Source organism: Coturnix japonica, chromosome 2 (assembly GCF_001577835.2).
Source record: "Coturnix japonica isolate 7356 chromosome 2, Coturnix japonica 2.1, whole genome shotgun sequence".
NCBI lineage: Eukaryota > Metazoa > Chordata > Aves > Galliformes > Phasianidae > Coturnix > Coturnix japonica.
In genome coordinates, this window is record NC_029517.1 from 72,687,667 (window position 1) to 72,703,109 (window position 15,443).

Consider the following 15,443-nt stretch of genomic DNA (forward strand, 5'->3'; position numbering starts at 1 on the left):
ATTTTTCTTCCTCTAACACAGGCACTGAAGGTGAAATTCTGCTATGTGCTATTCTTTGAAATTAATGTCTGAAAAATAATAGAACTTCTGCACTGTATTAAATTACATACATAGAATATTTTAATAGCACGAAATACCAAAACATAAGATCATTGCAAGCCCATTGATTTACGAAACGTGGTAAGTGTGGTACTTTTTAAAAATCATACTAAAAGTGTCATCACTGTCAATGCCTTACACAGAGTTGAATTGTTATGCTGACACCATCTTCAGGTATACAGATGAGATACTGCCTTCTAGAGATGCTTGACCTAAGGTTCTAGAAATCATAGTATGGCCATGCAGAAGGAAAGCTGCTTCAGCATTCTTGTGAGTGGCACAGAATGTGCATTCCAAAACAGCAGGCCAGGGGCATTACATTTGCCAGACCAAAATAAATACTTCTATTTTTAGAGAACTTGGAGGTTATACTAAGGAAAGAAAAATATATATCACTGTAAGAAAGGCCTCTGATGAAAGGGACCTTGAAAATTAATTCACGTCACTAATCTAATTCTCTGAGGGCATGATAGCTGTAATCACGTACAAAGACAAAGGCCCAATACCAGCAGACATCTAGTAATTTATCAAGGTCTAAGTTTAATTACTTACATGGATTCATATTGTCATTGCTGAATATTTACTGTTTAGTGCTCACTCACATTACAGGATTGTTAATTAATACTAGGAAAACAACAAATGATAAGGTTTAGAAAATGAAAACCTGTTTAAGCACATTACACACCCTAATTGGTAAGGAGGAGCGAAATGAAAAATGGTTACAGACTATTTAGAAATGAGGACATGGTACTAGATCTTTTATTCAGCTCATTCAGTCTGAATCTGATTACAGAGTTTAGGAAACCTGCCAACTAGGTAGGTGGTTCAGCTGGTGTGTAATTTAAATCAGATATTCGAATAAACAAGAAAATTCCAAAATGTGAGCACAAGCATGAAATCAAAATGCATGTTACTCACAGGAAGTACCTCATTCTGTTTCGAGCCTTTGTCTATTTCACAGTCATTAAATTGTAGAAGCATGCATTTAGGCAGTGTTGCCAGTATTTTGAATGTTTGCAAATTTATACAAGTCCAGTACATTGACACTACGTAATCCTTACCTGCCACACACTTATTTACTCAGTTTTTCATAAGCCCAGAGAATTATTTCTCAAGCCAGAGAACCTGCAGTGTAATTGTATATGGTCTTACATCATTGGGCATCTCAAATATGAAGTCAACCATAAAATTAGCTTAAGACAATCTCTTTATTACCAAATTGGAAGAACTGAAGAAAAGAGATGGCTGGCAGGACTCACAAGTTTATTTTTCTAGGTTTTAATATAAATAACAAAGTTCATTTCATTGGGAGACTTTGTAAATAATGTGTTCATCAACAGAAATTAGCCAATAGATGAACTACTCAAATGACTTAATTATGGGGCTAGGAATTAACTCACGGAAGTAAAATGCTATTGTATTTTCCACTTACAGTAAGTCTGACTGTAAAAAACTTCCTTACTAGCTGACAACAACCATAAATTCAACTAAAAGAAATGAACTGGTTTGATTTGGCTTGGTTTTGTTTGGTATGGGCAAAAAAATATAAAACAACAACACAAAGAAGATTATCCCCTTACCAATGACTCTATATACTGAGATGAATACCAGAGTTAAGAGTATAAAAGCTGTATTCCAAGTCCAAATTTCCGGATCTACAGCTGAAATTCCTAGGAACATGAAGATGATTGTTTCTGCTCCACTGGCCAACATTTTCATGGTATATCTTACAGTTGTAGAAGATTGTTCAGATATATTAGCCTTGACATATTTTTGACAGCAAATGCCACAGAATGTTATCCTAGGGGGGGAAAAAAATGATCCAACTGTTCAGAAAATATTTTATGTAACATTTAATATTAGTCTGTGATGTAGTGACAAAGTAATTCAAAATTCCTAAAACAAACATACAAAAAATACACTCAGAGGGCATTGTGCTTTTTCATTTGGTTAAAAAGCATTTCTCAAACATTTCTCCTGAGGTGACTCCCAAAATATCTGATGATAGCATTTCACTGGACAATAAAAGAGCTCAATTTCTTCTGCTTTTCAGCTTATCATACTGATTTATATTAAAAAAAGAAAATTCTTCTTTACATTAGATTGAAGCTTAAACTAGCGATCTATTTTCAGAAGCATTTTCAGGTAATAAATATACTAATAATTGTAATATCTATAAGCATATCAAGCAAAACTGAGAAGAAAGATATGACAGAAATCAATGGATATCAAATAAAGAAAAACCACAAAAGGTAAAAAAAGACCACAAAAGATCAGTCAAGATAAAACAGAACAAATTTAGGGAAACCTAAAGAGGTCAATCTGGAGAGTGAATGCAGCACGTAATGCATGCCACAGAGTGCCTTAGAAAATCATTGTTTTGGTTAGAAATTGTGGAGTGTCAATAAAAATGGACAACTGTTAATTACTGAGGTACTATGAACCACAAAGAGGAAAGAACTAAATCTGTGTTTTGCAAATAATGTTTTCATGTTGCACAACAAATACTATAAAAGTTGAATTGTTTGGGGGGGATAAATAATCATGGCATTAGCAAACTATAATCATCTATGATGAGAAGATAGAAATATTCAACATAAGTTTTAGAACTTTTGTATTCTGTAGCTGCTTTGTGTAAGTTAGGTCTTTCCTCTCAGTGTTTACAGAAGCTATGTTGTCTTCTCAACCCCATTATTCACAGACAACAATAAAAAGGACTTACGCAAGGATAGCAGAAAGAGAAAGCATCTCTGCTGTAAGGTAGGACAGGTAGGAAATAATAAAAACAAATCCAGGTTCGATGATTCTAACGTGCTTGGTGAAACGGCTGACCAATGAGAGCAGAAACGCAAAGAAAATGCCAACAAGTGTCCCACCCAGGCTTACTACGAAGAATGACACTGAAATACAAGAAAACAAACACAACTTAAACAGTAGAAATCTAGAAGTCTGAACTAGTTCCTCTTTTACTGTATGGCCAGCAAATCAGAGAAGAATTTGGAGGGCATTTCAAAAATTATTTCTAGAATACCAATACAACAAAAAGAATTCTTACGAGTACTTGGTATAGGAACAACACCCTGTAGGGAAAAGAAAACAAACAAAAAAAAAACCAACAAGCTTACTTTCTGTTGAGCACTACCTTTTTGGGCTTATTCAAAACCCACTTAGTCTGAACAATTGTTTTTTCTCTACTGGTATGGAATATGTCAAAGTTAATGTTAATACATTGTTTACAGCATAATTTATTATCTTGGAATGGGAAAGAGTGACTAAATTTTTAGGCAAATATTGCTGATTGACACCGAGTTTCGTGATTTTAGCAACTGAAATTGACATCTAACAAATATGAACAGACAAGTCTAAACAAATTTCCCAAAAGTTTGTGAATTTTCACTTGTTTATTTTTTTAAAGAATACATGCAGGTTTATTTTCTCCTCGTATTCTGTAGCAGTGTAGGAATATGATCAGGGAAAAGGCTGAAAAAGAGCAGTTTCTGACAGCACAACAATAAAATTTCATTTAAAAGTCATCGTATGTTAACAGAATTAAACTCTACCCACCTATGCCTTTGACACATTCAATCCCAGTAACATTCTCTGGTCCTATTGAAACAAAAGATTCAAACACATTGTACAACACCTGAAAAGAAAAGTAAACCGTCTTAGTACTTGCTCCTGAATTAAACCTATTGAAATAATCTCATTATGGGCCCCAACATTATGAATTCTGAACCTATTTATGACCAAGGGAAATTTTACATGAAGGGAAAAGATTTTGCATTATTTTAATTTTGCAAAAAAGGTTCAGTGGAATGAGAACAAACAAACAAACACATCAGTTTGGAATGCTTTTCCATTCCTTATGTAAATATGATTCTTTATGAACACTTAGATGTATGTGAGTTTCCTGAATCACTTATCAATCACTCCAAAATACATGCTTTTGGGAGAAGAATTTTTTTTTCCTACTTGCATAAGATAAATAAGCTAGTATGAATATAACAAGATATTATTAGAAAGATATTGGACTGAAACACATTTAACATATGTAAACATAAGGGAGTTTTTGTACTAAAACTTTTCAAAAATGGATAACACTGAAAGTAAAGAAATCATCTATTACCCAACTTAGGAGATTATGTGTTCGTAAGAGTATTATTCTCGTATAATGATAGGTACTTGTCTGACCTGTTTTTAAAGACCTCTAGTGATGGAGGAGTACTTTAGTGTGGCTTTCTTAGCTTTTGTTCTTTTAGCTAAACCCATTAGTTCTTACCATAATTACCATTTCTTACCCTTATTTTCTTCTATAGAAACAGTCTTTGACAAATTTACATTTAAAGAATGCCAAGACTTTTACAGTAAGACAACCTTACTTGATTAATGCTTTTTCATAAGCTATGCTTTTTCTTGGTTATGCTTACTATTCTCTTCTAAATTCTTTTCAACAAGTAATCAAGTTTTCTTGTATTTTTATTCATTACACAGTAGCAAAAGCTTGTTTCCTTGTGGAAACCAGTGATGTTGATACAGGAGTTTATCAGAAGTTTAATATTTGGTTCTAAAAATACCTAAAAAATAAAGTATTTCATTTATGAGAAAGCACATCAGAAATAACAAAACAAGCAAATGTGAAACAAACAAAAACAAAAGCCATTTGAGAGTTAGAGTGACCTTGGGATGTATAATTTACTTACCACAGTTACAGCATCATTCAGAAGTGATTCTCCAAAAACAATGATGAATAGAACTTCGTTGACATGGACCTCTTCAAAAACTGCCAGCACTGCCACAGGATCCACAGCTGAAATCAGGCTGCCAAACAAGAGGAAGTCCAGCACTCCACTGTCCAGGTGGCCTTCAAAAACAAAATACACAGACCATGAACAGATTCATCTTTGCATTATCTGTAGTAACGTCAGACTGTTATATCATAGATAAAGCAAAATCCTTGAAGAGAGAGATTCTAAGAATTGACAGGAAAGTATGGCATATAAACTACTTAACATGTTCCTCATGGTGTCACCTTGTGTCCTATGGGACTTATTAAATTGAAAATTGTACCACCTAACTCAGATTCTGGAAGCGGTACAGCTTAATTCTTACGGCAAGGCACCTAAGATCATTTTTTCCAGATGTAAACTGCTGTTGTAGTTATGTGATGAATCATTTATATTCAGTAAAATGTCTCAGGATAGTTGAGAACAGAAAAGATGGCTAATGTAATATACCAGTATCCCTGAAGTAAATGTTCCAAAATACTTCATGCCACTTCAGGCCAAATTTGTCTTTTGCTCAGTAAGAGCAACTATGGGGTGAGATTAGCAACACTCTGTGCACTTATACAACATTTCTGGCATCCCTGTACAAGGAGATGTGTATTGACAGCTGTAGTTGAGCCAGTTGTTCCCAAATTATGTTCCATGAGGCCAGTATAACATTGCAGGTGAGCTCTATAAATTGTTGAAGGACTAAAAGGCACACCTTTAATGTGTTTGTGTTGTATCTCATGAGAATTTTGAATAATGATGGTTTTTGTTTTTGTTGTTATTGTTCATTGTTTTTTGTTGTTGTTGCTGTTGATATTTCTATAACATTATTTATTTATTTATTTATTTAAATCGATGGTTTCAAAGGTTTTGGACCTACGGGATTCTGGTTACAAAGGAATATAGTATTTATTTATTTCATTAGTTTTTATCTTGTATTACTTATTAAGTTTACTTTGTTCACCTATGGAAACAGAAATATGTGCAAACAGAATGAGGCATGCATTATCATTTTAAAAGTAACAGCAAAGGGAAAGCTACAAAGATGGTTTTGCATACTTTCCTAAAGATCTTGCAAAATTTACTTTTTTCATGCAATCAAGAGTGAGATCCCAGTCCTTTTTATCTGAGGAACAGATTTTTCCAATAGTAGAGAACAGGAAAAATCCCTCTGTGTGTTCATTAGTGGATGGAAGAGAAAACAAGGTTCATCAAGAGGAGATAAAAAAAATTATATGAGGAAGAACAAGGAAGGAATACGTTCAGAATTCATTCGTGAAAACACAAGGCAGAGGTCCATATGAGGTATGATTTATGTAAGTGAGGAAGAAATTGATCTGAAACAGCTATTTAGAAGGAGACAGAAAATAGACAGTAGCCTTACCTAAGAGATCAATATTGCTTGTAAAACACCTCTATTGCAACATGGGCACTCCCTTAGCAGGAACACTTTTTAAAATCCAGAGTATTTAGTGTTTAAAATGTAACTGAGAGAGAAACTAGATTCCAAATATTTGTTACAAAATGCATATGTATATTTACTCAAGAGAAGGACACTTATATGGAGGGCACAGACAGGAGTAGACAATACTCTGTGGTACGCTATAAAAGCCAATGATCTGAGGAAGCTGGAGAAAAACACATTCTCTCAGGGGCCTTGGTAAGGCCATGAAAACTAAAGCTCATTGCATAAAAATATATAGAGAACTGCTATTAAAAAACAACAAACAAACAAAAAACAAAACAAAATTTAGAAAAACGTGAGATTTGTTCATTTTATAACATATGGGACAGTGAATGAGGACTGAATCCACTTTTCATGTGAGAGGAAGGTCAAGTCAGTGAGATGGAGATGTGCCAAAATTTTTTAGAACAGCCTTGAACTTAAACCTAAGTAAAGATTCCAACAAATGATGTCCATCTCTGCCACACTTAAAGAAAGAGAAGCTCGATGATAATAATTATCAGATATCAGGGTACAATAAGCCTTTAAAATAACCTGGCTCACTGAGATTTCTTATCTTTTTTTATATGTTACCAATTATAATCATTGGTACATTCTTTGAAGAGCTGCAAAGCTAGTAAGCAAATATTTATGGAAAGGTTAGGACACATCTATAATTCCTACAACTTAGTGTCAAGAAACATGGGGTTGCTAGACCAGATTTTTGGTTAGACAAATAGATCTTTCCAAGGGATACAAGATCATTGCTTCTTCCAGATCACTGAAGTCTGGAGACACTAACTGTCAGCAGTAACACTTGAGCAAGTTAAGTTTGCTGGGCACAGTTTAAGACTCCCATACACACTTAACATATTGCCACAATGACTTTTACAGGGGAAAAAAAAGTCTTAGTGTTAAGCACAACCACAATTACACAGTGCTATAGCACGCTTGCCTGTGTTGCTTTTATGGCAGATTGTGAAGAGTTCAGTGCAGTCAGACAGAACTGAATCATTGGATTCTTCTTCCTGTCCTTCATGGCTGCTGGTTAATAGCTAAGTGATGAAAGTATTTCTCTTCTAAGTAAAGATTTCTCTATTATTATCACCTTGTCTCTTTCAATTCTGTAAATTATGGTACCTATAAGAATGCAAATGCAAACAAAGAGCTTCTGGAATTTTTATCTATGTAGGAAATCTATGTAATTCAACTTGGATTGACCACTTTCATATTGATGATCAGAGTGAAGTAAATGATTACACATTGATTCCATGGTAAAGCTGAAAGAAATTTTTTTCTGTGCATCTTATTCATTAGTGGCTACACATTTCTACATATTAATTGTTTTACTTTAAGCAGTATCCATTGCAGCTATAGAAAGAGTAGTGTAGAAATAAAAATACGTTCTAGAAATTCAACAACAGGGTACTATGAACTCTCCAAAAAACTGAGTAGCTCAGCACTTCTCTGTCTTCAGCAAACAAGAAAAAACAGCAAGGCTTTTCTTGAAGTCTGGTGCTCAGATCTTGATGACATCTTGGAGGTCAACACAGTGAATTTAGTGGATTAGTAGTATGCGTCATGTAGATAATTTGAAGTCTCATTTAGTTTTGACAGAGAATGACATAGTTTAAATTAGGGACAGGCTTCTCTGGCCTACTCCATGACTCAAATTAGAGCTCTAGTAGGTTATGGTATGCCTTGTTGCTAAAACAGGTTGTGACAGTTACCAATTATGCTCTATCAAAACATTTAAATTTGTGAGGCACGTCAGTTAATAGTCTGCCTTGGTGAACATCTTCCACATTTAGCTTATAGAGCTTTATCTGTTGCCTGCAGTGCAGGATGATTCTCTGTTTAACTGTAAATTCAGTTTCAGTATCAGAACTAGCTCTAGCACTAAAACAGAACTAATATTAGTATAGTTTTGGTTCTGTCACTGAAAGATCTGCATAGTGATGAAGCAACGTAATCACATAATAGTGAAACAAAATACGCAGCTATCAAACACAGCTTATACAGTCAGTCCTGAACTGTGTAAGGATTTGGATGAGAGCAAGTAGGTAAATGGGTTTTTCACTTCAAATAACATTTTCAAGAAAACATTTCATATGTCATACAGAGGGCAGTGCTCTTCTCTTCATGATTTTTTTAAAAAAAATCAGTAATTATCATTCATTCTACTTTCCAAAAGAGGATGTTAATAAAAATAACTTGACAATATTTTTTAAATTGTTCCATGAAACTACCAAAACAGAAGCAGTTTGGGTATTAAAAGAAAGAAATTCTTGTCCAATCTGTTGCATTTTCAAGCAACACTGTGTGGAAAATTATGCCAGTATTTAATACTATACTGTTTGTTTAATGTTGATGCTTATCTTAACAATTAACATAGATGCTATATTTACATAAAAAGCCTTTTTCATTTCCCATTCACCAAAGTCTGTATTTAACAATAAGTATGAGACTGTCAGTACAAAATATTGTGCCTATAGGCTGAAAGAACACCTTACTTACACATAGTTGTCAATAATGTCTGTAGTCATCCTTGTAACTTCTTGTTACTTATAAAACATGATTTATCTCAAAGTCAGTTAAGTATCTAAAATGTAAGGTATCTCTATCAAGTATGCTGATGTAACTATTTATGATAACCACAGAAAGATGAATTTCACTATGAACAAATTTGTAGTCTGGTTCTTCCACAGATGGATTTTCATATAAAGACATCAAATTCAGCTACAGGTTTCCCTTAAAATGAAGGTAACAAGTATCACAATAGTGTGCTCAAAGAAGTCAGCTCCAGATTCTCCTGCTCTCTGTGCTGGGTGCTGGAGTAGTATTAGACACTAGAAAGGGGGGTTAAATTCTACTACTTTATCTTCTATAATATTCTCCTAATATCTTCATTCTTCATGACAAAATATTTTTCTCTGAAACATTTATGAACATTTATGAAACTGAATATTTGAGGCATTCATGCAGCTGTAATGAAAAAGAAGTCTGGTAAATTACCCTGAGTGTATTTTGCACTACTTTTGTCAGAGAGAAGACTCATGACAGGTTGTTGAGCCTATTCTACAACACAACACACACCTTGACATCTCAGAGCAACTCACTCCGTCCAGGATCTCAGCACAAGTTGCAAAGAACAGATGGGCAATGTGCACAGGTAAAGCAGCATTATATTTATACCACTCTCAATATATTTATACTGTTTTATACCTTCTGGATCTCAATAACCTACAGGAATTTTGTCCTAGAAGGGCACTTGAGAGTCAGTGCAGAAACCAAAAAAAACCAAAAACAAAACAAAACAAAACAAAACAAAAAAAAAAAAAAAAAAAAAAAAAAAAAAAAAAACACAAAAAAAAAAAACAACCATAAATAGGATTCCTATTTCAAAATACGTGCAAAGCACAATTAGTACAAATTATTGCTGTTTAGGTGGCAGTACACAGCTTATTTGCAGGTCACATCTGCCTGAAGAGAAAAAGAGTCGTTGTTCCATGCCTCTTCTAGCATCTCCATGCCCTTGTATACCATAGTAAAGTTAAGATAAAGTCCATGTGCTATTTGGCTCTGTGAGTCTTTACTCAAAATTTTTAGCATCAGAATACAAAATACAGATGTCATGAATACATATCCACTCAGTAAACATTGCTTCCTTGATACTACACCTGATGGAAGAGAGACATTTCCTTTCAATGTTAACTTTTAAGTTTTCTACCACAGTAGGAAGAAACAAACCCTTCAGAATGTATTTTTTTGTCCAGATGACCACATGAAGGATGAATCCTGAGCTTTATCCTGGGAATGTATGCAGACATTTAGAGCATGGAAATATGAGAGGCACGGATACAAGTCCCTTTTGATTTTCTTAATTCAGATATGAGTTCTCAGATCATTTTGAAACTTGGAAAATATTATTACAAGTTGCTGCAGTTAAAATTTGACTTTTCTGATGAAAAATGTTAAGTTGCAATGCATCACCCTATTCTAACAGTTGGCATACACTAACTTTCACAAGTGTACCTTTTAACAGATGAAACTTACCCATTATTCCTGTCAGATAGACACCATAGAGAGATAAACCAGTTGTGGCTGCATTCCATATGGTCCCAATGACAGCATACAAAAGGATGGAACCAAGATTTCCAAAGAATAATCTATTTGGCATAAAATATCCAGCATCCAGAACAATGGGAGGCAGCAGATAGAAAAAAAATACCTCTGGTGTAAGAGTAAAAGAGGCAATATGATCTGCTGCCCATACAATGCCACCAAGGAAGACACCAAGAACAATCAGTAGAGCACTCTCTGGAACCACCCGAGTGACTTTGTGGGACAAGTGGAAAACTGCAATGAAAAAGGAAAACAGTGTATGAGAACTGAAAAGAGGAAACAATTTCTATCAACAGTTGCTAGCTGGTCATTTTGAAACAAACTTCCTGCTTTTGTTGCTATTAGAACCCCCAAAGCGTGCATGTAATATATGGAATATAGACTGTGTCAGAACCCAAAACCCATCTTCTTGTCAAACAAAACAAAAACATTAATTATCAGATTTTATCCATATTTAACCTTGTATGAAACCAGTATTCCACATTTATTTCCTTTCTTGGACTATCTTCTCTGTGAAAGATCTGCTTAAGGAAACATGGCATTAAGTGCAAGAATGAAAAGAAATAGTAAAATGCTGGAAATATATTCCTTTGTGGTTTAGTTCTGTATCAAAAAATAAGCATGTAAGATCCCAATATTTGTCTTCAGAAGTTTTCAGTGCACTAGCAGGTATGTTGAAGGATGGAAAGAAAAGTAAGCCAAAAGAATAAGTAGTTTCAAGACAACTCTATTTAAAATTAATGAAGAATGTTATATGAAAATGTAGCCTGCAAAGGAACAAAAAGGAGCTGACAAAATGGGAGATCACTTTGGGGCCCTTACCTCAATATATCCCCAGCAAGAATTTTGGTCATTAAATATTCCAGTTTTCTAAAGTATAGCAGAAGAATCTTTCCCATGACCATGCAGAGGTCTTAAACCAAGTAGACTCATTCTCAGAGTCTCCCAATTAAGTATTTGCCCTAGTCAAATATTTGCAAGTTACCTTTTGAAGTAATTTTAGGGCCCCGTTTTTGAACCGCCTATCTTTCTCCTGGCTGCATCTACACAGATAGCATTAGAAGCATAGCTCATCACAATAGTAACAGCAGAAAATATCGTTATAGCTGTGTAACATCCACAGACTGATCAGAAGAGAAAACATTACAAGAAAAATGACAGCAGCCTGCTACATCAGCATTCCCACACAGTGAGCATGAATATATATTTTCCTAAGTGTTTGTAGACAAGATTTGAAAACTAAGCCATTTTAGAACATAGATTGAGAATGGGACTTAAAAAACAGCAATCACACATAAAAGCAAACAGCACTCAGTGAAGTTGGCTAACCTATGCTAGTTCACATTATGAATTGGCTCATGTAATCAGTAGCTACATAATACTCCACAGAAACAAATTCTGTAGTTTTCAGTTTTCCCTCTTTATAATAAAATCCCTAAAATTTTGCTTTAGTTAAAAAAAAAAAAAAAAAGGGGGGGGGGGGGAAAAAAAAAAAAAAAAAAAAAAAGCCAATATTCCATGTGTAAAAATTATAGCTTTTAACTTTCCAAAAGACTTTACTACTGGCTATTCTTTATTCCTTGAATTTCCAGTTAGTGAATTATCAACTAATTTACTACCTCATGGAGTAGGGATTATATCCTCATCCCTGAAAATGAATGGTACTGAGCTAATGCTACTAAATATAGTCTCTTTTTCCTATTCCTATGTTAATAGATAAACTATAACTAAAAGAAGTTAAAACTTTAAAATAAAACAGTAAGGACATTTCAAGATGAGACATTAAGAAACTAACAGATGTCTTTCAGCTAAAAATTAATGTTCTGTAGAATTCTCAGTTTTACAATCAAGAACTACTTTCTCCTTGTAAGCCATGAAAACTCAACTAGATTTTGCTTATAACACTGCTGCCTTCTCCTAGAAGCTATTCCTGTAAATCAGCTACAGCAACACCCACACCATTCTGTGTCCCCTTTAACATTCATCAGCTGATGATCTGAACAGCATTCGAGTTTGATTAGCAATGAATTCTTCTACTCTGTTAATTCAGAAATGCAGGCTGTAGAAAGGAAGGTTATTACATGAAACAGAAATCCAGTACAGGCAAATACAAAAAAAGGTAAGGTCACTTCCCCATCTTTTTATTTATTTATTTATTTATTTTATTTTATTTTATTTTTTTCATTTGGATGAAGTATAATCTTATCATTAAAACAAATTTGTTTTATAGTGACCACATAAATAATTCTGCAGACAGATAGTACTTACTAAGATTAGCAGAATCATGGTGCCTGTAATCCTAAAAATAAGTAAAAAGAAAATTCCACAGCTGATGCAATTAAATGAAATAACTTCAAACTAGGATTCAACTGGAATGTTGAGTTCATATTTTCACTTAAATTTTTTTTCAAGTTATGTGCATAAATTACATTTAGTAAAGATTGTGCAATGTATTTATAGCATCTGTGGGACATGATAAACATTAATACCAAATTCATTTCCTAACATTTTTTAACATTCATTGTTTAGAGGTTATGTCCCCGACATGCTCCAAGTATGTTGATAGCTCTGGTGAGAGCCAGAAATAGCCCTACAAAGTGGTGTACCCAAGATAAAGTAAGTAAAAGATCAGGAAACTTTAATTACATGGGTTGCTCCAAAAGTAATACCTCTTATTTATTTCCATGGACACTATAACAAATTCAAAGAGCAGAATACTACTACTTGATTGAGCAAATTTTCAGCTACAAATCAGTATTTTTCAGCATATTCACCATCATTAACCATGCATTTTTCCCATGGTAAATAAAAAGCCTGCATGCCATGCTCATGAAAGGTTGCATGACTATCTGGAATGTGGTTTGTCTTTCACATGCCACTGCTGAGAAGTACTGCCCACTGCCTCATTCTGCTACCATCCATTAGGTGGTCTTCACAGACTTTTAGCAAGCATCCATGTATGTCAGTGGGTACAATTACTTTCACAATTACACACCTTTGCTTCATACAAACTTCCATGGCAGATGCCAATTTGTTAGACTGACCCTCTGCTGCCATCTGTTACATAACAACAAAATGTAACAGAATATTGGCAGAAAGGTTTGACCTGCACTGCCTTAACACCAATATCTGTCTCTGACAGTGTGAGACAACACAATAAAATAGGAGGCACTGCTTTCAGAGCAGCCCTCATACATCTGTATGTCTAGCTTGAATAGATATTTCGCCTGACTGAGAAGTAAAATACTATCCAGAAATTTTAAACAAAGAGTTTAGCATGAACCTACTGTAGTGAAAAAAACCCAAGCATCAGTAAGGATTGCAAACAGCGCATCTCACATAAATTATTCTTTGTGTGACCCAAAGGTGAAATTTAGATTGTTTTCACTGCTGTCAACTCTAAAAAGTGCCTACTAATGAGACAAGGGAACGAGCAAAGAAATACAAATAAGCACAATATTTAAAGAATATTTAAATATTTTTGCCTTTCATTTGCCATTTCATGCTAAACCTGGCTTGACAGTGGATTAAACTGCACTGTGAATAAACTCCACTTAAATTCAAGTTGAGCATCACTGAAGTAGAAGCTTCCTACAAAGTTGAGAAACAATTGCACAGTATAAACTTCCTGAAAAACAAAACAAACCATACCATAACATAACATAACATAACATAACATAACATAACATAACATAACATAACATAACATAACATAACATAACATAACAAAAAACCCTGACACTTCTTCCTTTAAGGTCCATGAAAAGGAACTGTGGCATTTGAAATATCTCACAAGTAAGACAAAACAAATTAACAGATAACTATTTGATAGTTGGGTCCAGTTTCTTTTGAATCCAATAAAAAATATATACTTTAAGTTAAAGTTTCCCACATTTTAAGAATATAGTAACTTAGATTAAATCCTCCAGTGGAATTTACAACATTCAGTGAACTGTCTGCTAGTCATTAAAGTGTCCTGAAACTGCTTTAAAGGAAGTGATTCAACAGATCAGCTCTTTTCTCATTCACTAAATCAAATGTCTGGTTTCTAAATAAAACAGGAAAGTTAAGTAACAAGAATAAAAAATAAGAGGATAAAAAACATGATGTCACATACAGTTGTGTTCAAGTCATTTAATTCTGTAGATCCACAAACAAACAAATAAACAAAAAAAGCTGAAGTAGGTTTTTCTTGATTTCATTCCAAACTCTCTAACAGAACCTGTTATTTTTCATCAATGATGAATTTTAGATACCAAAAGAAATACTTCAGTGAGTGGATTCCAGAATTTTTTGCTTTGTTTCCAGCTGAAATAAATGTTTCAAGACAGTGTCCTCCTTCTGAAAACACAGTGTTTTAAAATTAAAAAGCTGGAAATATGTGTTTAATATTCTCTTAAATTCCTGAATTGACACAGCGACTCCAACACTTCCTTAAATGACTGTTGACATTTTCATTAACTTTATCAGTCTAAAGTCAAGACCTGTAAATACTGAGAAAAATTCTGATAGTGTCACAGTCACTGCCAATTGCAAAAGCTACAGCATGTAAACAATGTGCAGCAGGTCACTCAAGAATCAAGAGTTGATTTATTATGATGCTATTATTTTCCTGCTGAAATCTTTGGTTTTCCTTTTATTTATTTGTTCGTTTTAATATATCTTCAAATAAAATCCAAGGAATCAAAAAATAATTTAAACTGCATGTAGATTTTTCAACATTTTGGTTTTCACAGATGTCATTAAAGTGCAGAAATCAGTTTGCAAACATTTCTTAGTTCTTTCCCCCACTACTGACAGTTTGGTATATACCAGCTATATTTTCACTTGGGTCAAGCACACACTGCTAATATGCTATTATGCATTGTTCAGTTTTGAGTTTTTATATTCATATAGAAGGATCAAATTATCATATGATATCAAGACACATTTGAGATCCAAAACTTGATTCTTTGTAACTTCTGAGAAGCCTTGAAACTGACCAAAAGTAAGAGCAAAATACA

General features: G+C 33.9%; 1 protein-coding gene across 2 annotated transcripts in view; it reads right to left on the bottom strand.

Annotated features, from left to right (window-relative positions):
- The window catches only part of SLC9A3 (solute carrier family 9 member A3), a 50,612-nt gene that overhangs the window by 15,882 nt on the left and 19,287 nt on the right, over nucleotides 1–15,443 (bottom strand). For both annotated transcript variants that reach the window (XM_015854848.2, XM_015854849.2), the window contains exons 2-6: nucleotides 10,372–10,674; nucleotides 4,800–4,960; nucleotides 3,664–3,742; nucleotides 2,822–2,999; nucleotides 1,680–1,900 (exon numbers count right to left, since the gene is read on the bottom strand). In XM_015854848.2, the coding sequence (XP_015710334.1) occupies nucleotides 1,680–1,900; nucleotides 2,822–2,999; nucleotides 3,664–3,742; nucleotides 4,800–4,960; nucleotides 10,372–10,674 (942 nt within the window). The remainder of the gene's footprint in view (nucleotides 1–1,679; nucleotides 1,901–2,821; nucleotides 3,000–3,663; nucleotides 3,743–4,799; nucleotides 4,961–10,371; nucleotides 10,675–15,443) is intronic.